This window comes from Bactrocera oleae, chromosome 5 (genome assembly GCF_042242935.1).
Source record: "Bactrocera oleae isolate idBacOlea1 chromosome 5, idBacOlea1, whole genome shotgun sequence".
Taxonomy (NCBI): domain Eukaryota; kingdom Metazoa; phylum Arthropoda; class Insecta; order Diptera; family Tephritidae; genus Bactrocera; species Bactrocera oleae.
Genome location: NC_091539.1, coordinates 47,176,539 through 47,192,608, shown reverse-complemented (window position 1 = coordinate 47,192,608; position 16,070 = coordinate 47,176,539). Strand labels below are relative to the sequence as shown.

The window sequence follows — 16,070 nt, the reverse complement described above, 5'->3', positions numbered from 1 at the left end:
TCTTGATCCTCGGTTTTTCAGATATCGATCTCAAAATTTGCACACCTTCTATTCTTACCAAGAAACTACTTATCTGTCGGAACTGTCGATATGGGAGCACTAGATCACACAAGTATAGCTGCCATACAAACTGACTGATCAAAATCAAGATAAAGATATTGTTATACCCTTTTAAATTATTAAAAATGCACCTGTGATGTGTGTTTGTGCAGCTTTTGTGCAGCAGAATCTTATTTTCTTGTTTTAAAATACCAACAGCTAAAGTGGAAAATGGTGAACTTTCTGATGCCTTTTTCAATACTCTTTTCAAGAGATTTTCTTCTCAGAATGAAATCGGCATAAACGATTACTCGTGAGAGAATCGGATGACCTAAAGTCAGGAAAAGAAAAATTACATAAGTTTTTTTTAGCATGGAATGTTATTTCGTTTTTATGCAGACGTCTAGGAATTGTCTAAACGTCTTCTAAACGACGTGGACGGCCGAGCTATTGTACACTCTGGGCACCGCTCTCTTTTGGTCGCTTAATAACTGCATGTTGGTTTATCTTTTACAGTCCCGTACTCACCGATATTAGACATCAACCGACAAAAATGTCAGATAGTGCTGATGATTTAAAGGTATAATTATTGAGTTAAAAAAAAACTGACAAACGAAAGGTTGTGTTGTACTAAATATTTTCCCAAACTTCTCCCTATTCATAAGATTCTCTTGAGGTGAATTTTTCACCAGGAAAATCATTCGTCATAGACAAGAACAAGTCGTAATCACTTGGTGGGAGGTTCGGGCTATGAGATGGATGCATAAGACGTGACGTTATTCTAATGGAACACAATTTATCTCCTGTTGCTAAAGTTAGGGGCTTCTTAGCGAGTACAGGTTCAAATTAAGAGTTTTTCCATAGGAAAGAAGCTTATAGTATATAATTCCATGCCAATTCTACCATACACATAGCAAAACCTTCCTTACTTGATAACCGTTTGCATCGTCTTTAATTCGAACTTAATGTGGCATAAAATCCACATGTACATATACACTAGATTATAAAAAAAATGTTCAACAATTAGGGTACATGGCGTATTGTCGAATGATAAACACCACAAATAGCAATATAACTACACATATATTTTATTAATATTCCAGAATCAATGTTCTCTTCTAATGCAGAAAATTCGAACAAAAATTTAAAACCACTTAATCCAACAACAAATTAAAATAATGAATGCAATTTGCACATTGGTATTGCAGAAACATTCTTTCTCCACACTCTCCGTACATTGTTGCATGTAACAGCTTTATAGCTGCAAAGAGATCTCAAGCTGCATGTGGAAAAATGTTGAGTAATGACTTCCGCCCAACGAAGTGTTCACACATATTTGCCATTTTTACTTCTACCCCCAACGTGTATTTGTTGTTGCGGACTTACATTTTATTAATTACAAAGGAGGAAGCCCAACAAAACCAAAAAAAAAAAAACAAGTACGAAAGGGCTAAATTCGGATTTAACCGAACATTTTATACTCTCGTGAAGTCAAATAGTATACTCGTTTGAGAAAAAAAAATGTAATACTCACTGACGACATATTCGACATAAAACTGGTTAGAATAACGAAAAGCTTTATAAGTAGTATATGCTAGTTGAGGGTAGTATTGGACCGATTTTATCAATTTTTGCTAATGCCACATAATATTATACTAACATGCAGCAGACTAATAAAATGATTCCACTGTTTCATTAAGGTACCTCCCATAGCTTCACCAATCATATGGGGCAAAGTCAGACGAATATTCGAAAATCCTGATATTAGTTACATGGGGGCTAGGTAAAATTTACACTCGACTTCATCCATTTTAGGCACAGCGATAGTTTATTATGAGTAAAACACGATTTCTCATTTTCATTGAGATAACTCACATATTGGCCGATATATGCGGTATAAAGTCACCCGGAAGTTCAAATATCTTTATATTAGGTATATGAGGGCTATAGCAAGTATTGATCCGATGCAGCTCATTTTTAACAGAAAAACATACTATTATCGAGAGTTTCATTTATTTATTTTATTATATGAATTTCAATTATATATCTTTCACATTGACCGATAATTTCAGTAAAAATTCAACTATAGGCACTGGGTTCACATATTCAGTACCTAGGGATATGAAGATTTTTGGTTCGATTTAGACAATTTTTAGTCACAATGTGGCATATTTTAAACGTATTATTCACGCAAAGGTTTACGCCGATATAATCATTGCTGCTTGAGTTGCATACTGGAAAGTGAAAGAATCAAATAGAATTTAAAATGGTGTTATACGGGAAATAGGCGTGGGTGTAATCCGATTTCGCCCATTTTCGTACTAAAACATAGAAATATGAGAAGAATATTATGTACCGAATTTGGTTTAAATTGGTTAAGCAAATCCCAAGATATGGGGTTTCACCTAAAAGTGGGCGGTGCCACGCCCATTGTGTAAATTTGAACGTGCTTCCTATAAAGTCATCTAATACCATTCCAGAGATAAAATATAATGTAACTGGCGTGTTTAGTGCTTGATTTATCGCGCTTTTAGTAGCTTTTGATAGTACCGTTACATGGGAAGTAGGCGAGGTTGTCACTCGATTTCATCCATTTTCACACTGTAGGTAGAAACATTTGGTTTCAGTGGTTTTTGTTATTATATCTTTAGCGGTTTAGGAGATATACATCGTTAGATGAACAAAACTATTATACTCTGTAGCAACATGTTGCGAGAGTATAAAAAGTATAATTACACACGAACATATAAAAAATTTCCTTCGCAAACTTTGTGCTACATGCAACAGTGGTGTTCCCCAGGGCAATTGGTTGCACTTCCGCTCCCCGGTTGCTCCCAACATAAACTGTCAACGAGTTGACTCGCATTATATACGAGCGCAATTAATTACCCGCCCATCAATGTGTAACCCCTCAACAGTTGACTTTACTTGAACCGGATGAATGTGCTTTAAAATCTGCAGCAAAAAAACTTCACAACTTCCCAATGAAAGTGCTATGAAAAGACAAACAAATAAGTGACGGGATGAGCCAATGGAGGGGGAGGGGTAGATGCAAAAGTTTTTCGCAAATGTAATACGCAACCTTGGGTTGACAGAAGCAAACAAAAACGCAACAGATGTTGGTTTAAAATAAAACAAAGCAAGTTAAACCATTTTCACTTCTCACTCCGTTCGAATCTTAAACGCAGTGTCTGCAGATTTTTTAATGAGGCTACTAACAAAAAATCTGAAGATGTAGATGGGAATTTCTATTATACAAGTATATTATAGATAGATTTCGATTATTATTTGCCCACAAAAGACGCTGATAAAAGTGACGGAAAGTAGCTGTTGTTATTTTCTACTTTTCTAAAAGGTATCGGGACGAACCATTAATGAAAATAAGGCGCAATATTTTTCCTGATTACCATTCTTTTACGTAAAAAAGTACAAAATAAAGGTTTCATGACTTCTGTTTGATTTTTTGATTAAAACTTTGGTGATGGTAAACACGAAAAATAAAATATATATCTAAAACTTATTTTATTTAGTCAGGCAAAGTAAGGTAGAAACATTTTTCAATAAAAAAGACCCCCTTGAAAGTACATCAAAAATGCATAGCTGCTTTACAAGTACAACGTGACCCATTCATTTTGTCAATATCTGAACTTGATTTTTATCGGTCAGTTTGTATGTTAGCTATGTTATATGTCATGGTTGTCCAATATCGGAGGTATCGACTGAGGGACTAGTTCGCGTATACACAGACAGACGGACATACCTAAATCGACTTGCTGATAATTTATATGTATAGCACATATATATTCTATAAGGTCTCCGACGTTTCCTTCTGGGTATCACAAACTTTCTGTGTATCACAAACTGGGTATCACAAACTTTGGTAAACTTAATATTCCGGTTATAAAAATGTAAAATACCTATAATATATTCTTAATCTGGCTGATCGATGTTTTTCAACTCAAAAGCGTGCTAATTGTGCGTACATTTAATTATTATTAGTTTTTTAATATTTCACATACTTATATAGTAAGATCTTATAATTTTTTTCTTCCAGTCTTATCTAGACGAACTACTATACCATGATTTGGTGCAATAGTTTTACTGCATGTCTAAAATAAATTCTACGGTAATCTTGTTAGTGAAAAGGCGCATCGCTTGAAGGTTTGCTGTACGTCACTCAATTTACGCAGGAATTGACGACGATCTATTGTTTACTTAGGATTTTCTCTTATGTTTCCAGAACCTTTTGGTTTATCACACTCTAAGTGTTATTGGTGATATGAAATATTCGCTGGAACCCAAAATATCAAAACGGCCGATATGAATCGCTGTAACTTTCTGCAATAAGTTATTCAAATAAAAATTTTTTCTGTGGGGCTTATTCTAAAGACGTCACGTAATGCACAATTCGACAGTATTTTTTTTTCTCTGAAAATCTATTAATATCTTAAACATATAATTTTTAGTAAAATTTTCAATATCCGTAGGTAGACGACTTATAAACGACGTCGATAAAGTCGATCATTAACATAAGGGTTAAAGGGTAGTATTCAATTGTTATGTTATTTTTGCTAACCGTTGGCAGCTTGCTTTAAACCTAAGAAAACACCAAAACACATACGTACCTTTGCAATTTTAAATTTACATGTTCAAGCACATAACAAAGTTAGAAAATATAATTTATGGATAGCTAGTATATTTTTCTTTAAACTTGCACTGCTTGCAATAACTTACTTTTAAATGAATATTCGACCTTCTTTTATTCAAGTTTTTATACACTCATCGCGGCAGTTTTTAATCAAGTCATACATAGATGCAAATTGTTGACACTTATGTGATTAAAGTTGCCGGAAGTTCAGTGAAGTTAGAAACTTTAAAATTTCAACATCATGTAATGGATGTGTATGTATTAGGGGGGAACTTCCATGCAAATGTTAATTTTACATACTTCAGTATCTTAAACTTAATCACCCCCGATATACCGATACCAATATAGGTGTATTTCAGGTGAAAGTTCTGTACTTAATTTATGTATTTAAGTACCCTACGAGTTTTTGTTTAAGTCCCGATTTTTGAAAACAAAACTTCGAGAATTGTTTGATAAACGTTTGTGGGATTATACAATTGCGTTTTGAATTTTAATACAGTTTTTTTGTGCTTTTACCCTTTAAAATGAATTATTGCGTTTAATAAAATATTACTGAAAATAATAGCTGGATTTTTGAGGAAAACCCTAGTGTTACACTATGCATTAGAGAGACCACAGAAATTTGCGAAGCATGAAAACCAATTGTTACCACGTGGAACTGCCCATACAAGAGCTTCACGTGTGTGTAAGTCTACTAAACAATAGCGGCCAGCATTATAAATTTAATAGTGTTGGTTGGAAGTGGGATACCAACATTGCCGTTGACTAGGCAAACTGAATTTATTTGTATGTGAATATACCCTAAACTCTGCATATGACCACTACAATGCAACAACATACATATGTATCAATACAACAAAAACTAAATTCTGCTCTGGGTAATAGTTTACCGCTACCTGACAACTCAATATACCACGTATGTGTTGTAAAACTTTCATTTGCAGGGCAGGAAGTGAGGTTGGTCCACATGTGTGGACGTTAAAAAACATTCCAAAGGTAAAATTGAAAAAGTAGCAACGCGTAAATTGAAGTGTATGGAAAATGCATTTGAATAATGTTAGGTATGTAGCTATATTTATATAGTATGTGGAAACGGAAATGGTTTCCATGAATATGTAAAGCATTCTGTGACTATTTTCGTTTGTCATCCGGTGAAACTTCGTCTAATGGTTATAGCTTTTGCCTGTTCAGTTACTACCATATATATTCGATTCAGTTCAGCTTACGAGCACATATACAAACATATATATATTTCATGCATTTATTATCTATTTCGAATGATTTCTTTCACACTTTGACTATTATTTATGCTTTTATGGTGGCTGTTACTTCAAAGTATGCTGTAAAAAATCCGGTGTACATAAAGTACAAACACTTTAGATTTTCCTTACGTAACACACACTATTTTCAATATAAAGCTGTTATTACACCCTGAACAGACTATATTAAGTTCACCACGAAGTTCGTGACACCATGAAGGAAACGTCGGATACCCTATCCTATCTAATCATCTGTATATACACGAATTAGTCCCTCAGTTTTTGAGGCATAGACCTGAAACTTTGCATACACTCTTTCGTCCCACAGAAGCTGCTCATTTGTCGGTACCGCCGATATCGAACCACAATAGCATATAGCTGCCATACAACCTGAACTATCGGACAAGCACTTGTTGTATGGAAAACTTTTTCATTTGACTAGATATAGCTATAGCATATAGCTGCCATACAATCTGATCGAGCAAAATCAAGTTCATGTTTTGAATCTTTTTTATTAGTGAAGAGTAATATAGTTTCGATGCAACCGAAGATAATATTTTTTCTTTTGATTTTTTCTTTAGAATATATACGAAATTCAAAAAACTTTTCGATTAAAGCTCACCACTGGTCCACAAATTTATCGTTAAACACTCGATTCTTAGACACCCCTCACTGAAGGTCTCTTTGGTACGCATTAAAAAGACAGACGTTCTCTCCAGACAGCTGCATTGTCCAAGCTTTTAAGGTGAGTGCATTTTGCATCCGACGTTTTCTCGATACTATATGTATACCACTGTAATATATAGTTGTCGTTGCCTATTTGAATAAAGACATTGTTATGCTCATTTATAGTACATATAAGGTATCCATCTATGAAGGATATTTTAGCTTCAGTTTTTCAAATAGATCAATTTCCTCTAATTTCCCCCGCCAGTATAGACCCTTCGAGATTGACCCACTGATTTTCATTTTGTATCAATACGACAATATAAAAATTGTTTTCCTTACTCTCAGAATAAATTGTTACAGTGAGGCCTTTTTTTAGACTGCAGACTGGCCCAACACTCGAAACTTTACCTAATCAATGGTTGCAATGGTTGGTTTTGCTTCAAAGTAATACCAAGTAAATAGCTTCAGAAACTATATAGTTGTGTGTAAACTCTGATGCTGAGAACTAAGAACGATTACTTATTTTTCTTCTTTACTGACGCAGGCACCGCTTGCGCGATAATAGCCTAGTTAACAACACCGTGCCAGTCGTTTCTTCTTTTCGTTGTTAGGCGTCAATTGGAGATACCAAGTGTAATTAGGTCCTTCTCCACTTGGTTATTCTAATGGAGTGAAAGTCTTCATCAACCGCCACTTCAAGTGTCGAAAAACGTTATATGACTCATCTCATCGATGTTTTGAGTGCTCTAAAGTGCTGTTTCAGTCGATGTCTGAGAGCTCGCCTTGCCGTGGTGAAGAGTGATTGGGTTTGCGGGTTTCTTGAAAGACAACTGACAAACAAATGGTTGCGTACCAATCAGAATTGACTTGTTCTACTGTTGTTTAATTAAGATGAATATTTGAAGTTACTGTAAATAACACAAGTAGCGCTCGTTTTTCAAATCGTTCTGAATATGTATAACATCAAAAATGTCAAACTTTGTGATTAAGTTGTGGTTTGTCAAATGCTGTAATATAAAACACAACCTACGTACTTTCAAATCTGAAGTGTTCTCATCCAATCGGACAACATAATCTAGTTCGTCGAGAAAAAGCTTTACTTTGCAATTGCCTACTCAGTTCAAAGTTGCACCTGTGAACGATAGTCATTCTACGTTGGATTTTAGATATTAAGATAGATGACTTTATCTACGACTTCAAAGTTATGACTATCAAAGAGTTTCATAAGCTTGCCTTTCTCAACCAGTCTTTAACAAGCAGTTGAGTCTAATGGTATCAATATCATTGGCATGCGCCAGCAGCTGTACACTCTTTTTGAAGATTGCTCCTTCTCTATTTAGCTCTGCAGCTCGTAATATTTTCTTCAGTAATAGATAGTAGAAGTCAAAAGATATAATAATAAATGTTTGCAGAAAATTTTATTTCGGAATAATTTCACGCCACACTGTTTCTTTGGTATTTTACTGTAATTTGTATAGTATATATTAACAACAAAATATATTCTTCAAAAAACTAAATTAGTTAATAAATAAATGAGTAAAAATAAGAAAATTACATTTGTATGTACTATATATAAGTATATGTGTTGTTGCTGTTTGCTTTTTATTTATATTATCTTAAAATTGTATATATATATAAGTTTTAATATAGTAAATTTTACTGTTTTTTATTTTTTTTCCTATTAAACTGTTGCGCTTTCAAATATTGTTTGTATTTATATTACATTTTAATTGTTTGTCGTGTTTTACTTTACTATTATTTTTATGCACATATTTATAATGCTCATTAGTGCCGTCACTTGTCATTAACTTTTTGCTGTTTTTTTATATTTTTACTACAGCACTCGCCGTATAAATATGCTTTAATTTAAGTTGCAAATTATTTTGTTATTTTTTATTTTTATAAAGTTTGAATTGTTTGCAAAAAAAAGTTTTTTTTTTGTAAGTTTGGTATATTGTTATTTTATGCAATTTGACAATATTATTGACACCATAATCACTGTTTTTTTATACATTTATAATATAATTGAAAGAAAATTGCCTTGGTTTCTTTAATTGCATTTACAGTAGGACACAGTGTGTCTTCGAAGTGGTGTTCTTCTGTTTATAATTAAATTGAATTTTTTATTTATTTTTAATATATTGTTTTTTTATGTATTCAACTTAATTATTTGCATTTTTTATTTATTTTTCTTAATTTTTTTTATATACATATGTTTTTGTTTTTCGCTTCACTGTATATATATTGTTCAATTTTAAAATATTGCTTTTAAAGATATCTTATTTTTTATTTACTTCATCACTAAATTTAATTAACTATATATTTTTATGAATATATAATGCAATGTAATTTACATAATATAGTTTTCTAATAATGTGTATCGTTATAGTAAGTAGTATATTAGTGCTTTGTGTTTACATATAAGTAACTGAGTTCTAAATAGTTGTAGTATTTTTGTGGTGTTTTATACTTTTGGTTAGCATAGTAATAACTATAAGAATTGACTTTAGCCATTGCTTAGAAAATTTGTTTAAATTTAGTTGCATTATTTTCAAGTGGTTTCAAGTGTGTAGTTTTACAATTTCTAAATTTTGAAAAATTTAATATTTGCTTAAATGTTTTTACGCAGCATCTTTTTTAAAGTAGTTAAAAGTGATTTGTAAATTTGAAAAAAACCAAGTGCTTTCAATACTTCGAAATTTATATGAAATTTGTAATTTTTGCATAACAGCGCACTTTTAAAAAAACTGATTTAAATTAAATTAAGAATATTATATATTTTATTTATTTTTTACTTTTATTTTTACTTCCTTTATCAAATGGTTATATCCACTTGAAATTCCATAAAATGCCCTTTTTATTAATTTTTCAAGGAGATATTTTATTTAATAAACAAATGTTTCAAAAAAGCGGCGTTTATCTCCAGGGGGACCTCAAAATAGTGGTGTCGGCGGTAAAAACGATTTTTTTGCTTAAAATTTTCTCAAATCCAAAACCAAAAAAGTTTTATAATTACTGTAGATGAATACCGAAAATGATCTAAGCACTTGTCAAAATTTTGATTGTTACCAAAATGACAGCTTCCCAACAAAAGTTTGATTTTTGTGTAGAAATCTACACTTAGAGCGGCTCAAAAAATCGAAATTATTACTAAAAATGGTATTACTCTGATCATTATCATCTGTGACAAATATACCTAAGAATTCTTAAGTTGATCAGTCCAGCCGTTTCGAGGAAATTTTTCTCTCCCACACCAAAAACAGTGTTTGGGAAAAAAGCGTTAAAAATTCTGAGAGCCGATTATACTAAGTAAACATTTTTTTTTTGAATACGCTCATATCACCGAAATTTTTTGCTGATTAAATTTTCGAAGAATAATATCAAATCTATGCAAAAACTGTAATTTATTTTAAATTCACAAATGGTTATACCCATGGGATTGGATTTTTGAAAGTTCATTTTAGGTTTCGAAATTTAAAAGTATTGCTTTAGAGTAAAAAATTTTTGACAATTAATTGTTTTCACTGCAGCAAGGTCAACCTGAGTGGCAACCCTCCATACTTAGTGTATATGAAAAATATAAACAAAATGTCAGACCAAAATCTACCGCGACTGATTTGTATTACTGCTTTTATATATCTGAGGTTTTTTTTTATTTCGAAATACATTTACCCAATTGTTTCAGGTTTTAAAAATAGTTAAACTTTGGCGTATTTGGTATTCTTAGTTTCAAAAAGGATCATGCTTGTGCCACGCAATAAGAAAAAATTGCTAGATTATTCAATTTCATCAGCAAATATTATCGTACCAATGGTGTCTGATTATTAATTGTACGCCGATCCCAACGATATTCAAGTGAGAAATATTTATTCCTTTTCGATACAAATTTTTGATAATTTGCGGTTTTTCATGTGCATGAAGCACAATGGTGGTATTTTTGTATTATTTAAATCGTGTATATATACATAAGTTTGAACTGAATAATTTTTGTGCATACTTAACATATGAAAAATGTTTAGGTCCATATATTTACCATAGCTGGTTTGCGCATTAACTTTTTGCATTAATTGCGATTTTTACATACCATTCTATACAATTATGTATAAGTATATTTCACTGTATTGTTTTCAACAGCACTAATTGTATTATTATAAATTTACTGAAATACCTTTTACTTATTTAATTTCTGTTGTAGTGGTCATATTTTTTACAGACTGTATTTGTTGTATTTTTGAAGAATTTCGGTGAGGTTTTTGTTTAGTTATAAATTTATTTTTGTATTTTTATAGAACTTTTTTCTTTCAAGCATGTACTATTTCATATTGTAGAGCATGGTTTCATATACATGGGTATTATTTGTCAGTAATAAATATTTCAAATACAATTTGTAGATTGATTTACTATACACTCTTTTAACAATTTAGTGAAATAATAATAAAGCTGAGCCGCACATAGAATAGAAATTATCTTAGTATGATGGAATTCGACACAGTGCTGTCGTTGCGTACGTCTGCGAGAGTCCAAAAATGTGAAAGAAGTTCACAAGCGACATTAAAGTTGAACTAAGAGCCGCACTTTGCTACACTAAAGCTAACTTTCAAACGCTTTCGCCGTAACTCACATCACCTAAATGTATGCATTAGCGTGCTATAGCCTTGAAGAAATTTTCCACTAAAGATTCTTTTGGCTTTGAAAAGTATGATACTTTTTGCATAGCACAACTTTAGACTTTGCTCTACTCCCTTATATTAAAAGTATGCAACGATATATAATAATATCGCACTTCATTTCGAAAACTCCATTGAACAACTTCACGCTTAAATATATATCTACGAATTATATATTTTGTGCTACTAATTGTCCTAACGCCTATATGTATGCTACTTTTTTCGTCATCCTCACCATCTTCCTCAGCGCCAAAGCCATAAGGCCATGCTAATATGCATTAAGGCTAATTGCTAACTTTTTAAAACGTTTAATCAATTTTATGATTGGTTAATAATTATTATTTATTATGCAATTATATATTTATATTTATTTATAAATATAATGAAGGCTTGTTTTATGACATTCTCACTAGACACTTTCGTTTGCATGAAAACAATTTATTTTTTGTTAATTAGATTTTATTATTATTTTTTTTTTTTGTTGCTAATTACTTAATAATTGGTGTATTCGCTTTGTATTGCTAATTGATTTCAAATTTTTATTCGCTGTCCAATTGTTGTGTATAAGTTATACATACTAATGAACGCATTTTTTTCACAATAAATTTATTACTGTTTTTTAACTATACGCTAGTTTTAAAATTGTTTGCAAAAAATTATTATCTCATATATGTTGTCCATAAAAATTACTAAATTGCTCATTATGTATGTTTATTATAATATTATTTTAATTAATTATTATTATTAATTTTTGAAAGTGTTGCTTTTTTCGTTTTGCAAGTTTTTTTGATAGCAAAAGTTTCGTGAAAATAATTTTTAAGTATATTTTATTGAAAAAAAGTATTTTTATTTACGCAAAAAGTAAAAATTCTAACACTTAAAGAGCGTTTTGAAAAATTTTTTAGTTTCTTGTAAAAAAAACTGATTGCTTAAATTTCAGCGCAAACTATTGCAGCGAGCCATTTATGAATTTTTTTTTCAATTTTTGTTTTAAGTTATATAAATTTTTTTCAGCGCTATTGCTGACCCTTACTCCCATTCTATCATTTCTCATAAATATTATTTGGTAAATTTACTGTTCGTTTTTACGTAGTTTGCAGTCGTTCGTTGGCATTAGTGTCTTAACCACCACCTAAACTTAACGCCTGAACTATACGTGGATCAGCTTTACTACCCTCACGAAATTCTTCTAATGTCAATTTACCATCATGATTTTTATCCATTTGATCGAATATTTTATCCACACGTTTCTGCGGCGTATTCTCATCTTCCGATTGCGGCTGTTGACCCTGTTTGTATGAAGGAAAAAAAAATTTGGAAATAAACTTTTAGTAAACAAAGAAAAATTTTTGTTTTATAAAAAATAAGTGAATTGTGATGGAAATATTTTATAGTTAGTTTTTATGAAGTTGCAACGTGATAGCTAGTAGGATTAATTAGTTTGCTTCTGGAAAAAACATCTGACTAACACTAACCAAATATAGTTCAGCTTAATTACTTCTTTTAAAGCTTAAAAATTGTATCTCAAGCAAGAAAATATATGTATTATATGAATATTGAATATTCCAAACAATATTTATTCTTTCTCTTCTCTTGAAGGGTATTATTTAAAATAATAAATTTTTTCGTTTCTTAGTCCATCTAAAACCGCTGTGGTTATGGGCAGGTCCACAACAAATGACGATAAAACAAGCATATTCTTCACCCAAGCACATTTTCTAAGATTTAACTAGAATAACCTGGCGACCTATGCTAACTCTCGCATCAAACCATCTGCCCATAATTATTTCGATCGAGAAACCTCCTGACTTTATTTCTGTGGACAACCGCACTTTTGTTAACTTTAACAAAGCTAACTGGGTCGGCTTCACAGAATTTACCGAGAGCACCTTCAACGCACTACCCATTCCTACGGACGTCATCGTTGGCGAGCGTCAATTCCGCAAGGTTATCGCTGCTGCTACTGCTCGCTTTTTACTGGCTGGAAGAATCGCGGAACTCCGGGCTAGCGGGACACCTTACGCCATGCCGATCCCTGTGATCCCCGAATAAGGGATCTCAATTTGGAGATTCGGCACCTTTAGAGCACCTGAAGTCCTGCAACCTCTCCACCGGTGTGAATAAGCTTTGGACTACTGAGACATGACGATTGGATTGAAATTCAATTCGATAGCCATGCCTCCTTGGACCCGAAGAAGTGCGCGAGCTATTTCAGCCGGCAGTTTAAACTGCACCCTTCGACTGACAAGGCCAAACGATGTGTTACCCGAAGGCTGCGCAAAATGCCAAAAGACCGCGCGCCACTTACTTTCACCGATGGAGAGGTTCAGAGTGCCATCACAAAGGCCAAATCGTCCAAATCCATTGGCTCTGACGGAATAAGCATGCTGATGCTAAAACATCTAAGCTCGACGGGAGTAAACTATTTCGCCAAGGTCCTTAACTTGTCGATGGCCACTCTTCAAATACCCGATGTGTGGAAAGTCGGAAGAGTGGTCCCACTACTGAAACCTTGGAAACCCGCCAACAGGGGTGAGTCTTATCGCCCGATAACTCTCCTTTCCCCAGTAGTGAAGACGCTTGAAGCCTTGTTACAGTCAACCACACAACGCTACTCGAGGACATCGAACAATCTACGTTCCCTTCAGGGCTGAAGCGGTGGACCATGAACTACCTGAGCGGTCGGCAATCATCCGTACTGTTTCGGGGTCAAAACTCCAAACTGAGAAGAATTAAACAGGAGGTTCCGCGGGGTGGTGTCCTCTCCCCTTTACTGTTTAATTTCTACATCTCGAAACTCCCTCAACCACCAGAGGGAATTTCGTTGACCTCGTACGCTAATGACCGCACGATATTGACGTCGGGCAATGGAATCGATGGCATGTGCTCAACAGTAAACAGCTATCTCTCTGATCTTTCTCGCTTCTTCTCTGCAAGGAGTCTGACACTCTTCCACAAAATCCACAGCGACCATATTTACAAACTGGACGAAGGAGTACAGACTGGATCTAAACATTTCAGTCGATGGCACCAAAATTCCGACGGTAAACAACCCTAAAATTTTAGGCGTTACACTAGACAGTCTTTGCTCCTTCACTCCCCATACGACCGCGATAACTGCCAAAGAACAGAGCCGCAACAAAATCCTCAAATCGCTTGCCGGCAGCTCTTGGAGAAAAGACAAAGAAACATTGCTGGCAACATACAAGGCAATCGGCCGACCGGTCCTAAATTATGCAGCCCCAATATGGTCGCCTGGATGCAGTGCCACGCAGACGAGAAAGCTTCAGACCTCTCAGAACACTGCACTCCGGACTGTCACAGGATGCCTCTTGATGTCTCCAATCGAACACCTACACAGTGAGGCCCGTATGCTTCCGGTTAAGGAACATAAAGAACTCCTCTCCAAGCAGTTTCTGCTTGGGTGTTTTCGTAGAAACCACCCCTGTAGTCGCCTGCTTGTAGCGGAGGTCTTTCCTTGATTACGTCGACGACATTAGACAGTAAGCCGACCGGACTTCGGACGCAACGAACTTCAAACAGGCACTGACCGCCATTCGCAGTGGAGCCATCAACACCTTCACCGGCTCCCTCTCAGTGAATGGCGTATTACGAGTCAAACCACCACCCATAGCAGATGAAGAGCTCGAGTTGCCTCGCAAAACCAGAATGACCCTCGCGCAACTTCGTTCTGGATACTGTAGCAGGTTAAACTCCTTCTTATCCAGAATAGACCCCGACATACCAAACACATGTCCTGCGTGCAATGAGTCTCCGCATGACACTAACCACCTCTTTGCATGCCCAACAAACCGCACTCATCTAACACCCTTTTCCCTATGGTCCGACCTCGTCAAAACAGCTCGTTTCCTGGGCCTCCCGTTAGATGACCTCGACGACAACGAATCTGGAATTTATCACCCAAACGTGGACTAGGTAATCTTTACAACAACAAAAACTACATGAAAAGACTATGCATGCCTCTGGAGCATGCGACTCGCCAGAGGAACTTACAACATCCATACATATGATCTCAGGCCACCCTTCAAGCTTCCGGAGTAAAGCAGTATCTTCCAAGCGGAAGTCAAGCGGTTGACATAGCTAACAACGCAGGAAACAACATAAAGAAGATCAACATATACGTCGATAGCCAGGCGTCTGGCTACCGAATCAATACAAGAAATACGGATGTCACTAAAACGATAAGCCGAATATGTATAAGTAATGACGTTACATGCAGAAAGTGCAGATAAGTAGTTATGAGAGTGACGCTGGAACACCTACTATGCTTCTGTACAGCCTTATTTATAACTAAGATATCTAGAAGCTTCGCAGTTCACGGGACTGGATAATGTATTAAAATTATGACGAATACTTCAACTCAAATAGAACTGCTTCTCCATTTGGCATTACTAAGGACCAGTAGGTATGTATGGAGTCTCAGCTGACGAGAATAACCTAACATAATCTCTTTAAAATCCATTTTATATATCTTCGTAGGCTAAAGATGTTTCATTACCCACTGGCAGAGTCTTATAATTTTCTATTAATATTATTTTGATTTCAAAAAAGCGGTTTGACACTCAAAGTGTTTACACTTTTTTGCACTCCCGTTCACCTATGTACTATCTTACATATCATTAAATAAACAGAGTACTGCTTTCATAGCTGCTATAAATTGATCTTTCTCTAAAGCTACCGTTATTCATAATTTACAATTTAATTTCCCATAAATTAATGCATATACTTATGTACACTTATACAAATACAATAACAGGATTATTTATT

The 16,070-nt window shown here is 34.1% G+C and overlaps 1 protein-coding gene across 3 annotated transcripts in view; it reads right to left on the bottom strand.

The window, feature by feature from the left end:
• Positions 1–8,296: 8,296 nt before the first annotated feature.
• Positions 8,297–16,070, bottom strand: part of LOC106616003 (frequenin-1) — a 74,567-nt gene continuing 66,793 nt past the window's right edge. For all 3 annotated transcript variants that reach the window (XM_014232446.3, XM_070109401.1, XM_036365872.2), the window contains one exon: positions 8,297–12,571. In XM_014232446.3, coding sequence (XP_014087921.1) covers positions 12,404–12,571 — 168 coding nt within the window. In that variant the 3' untranslated portion in view covers positions 8,297–12,403. The remainder of the gene's footprint in view (positions 12,572–16,070) is intronic.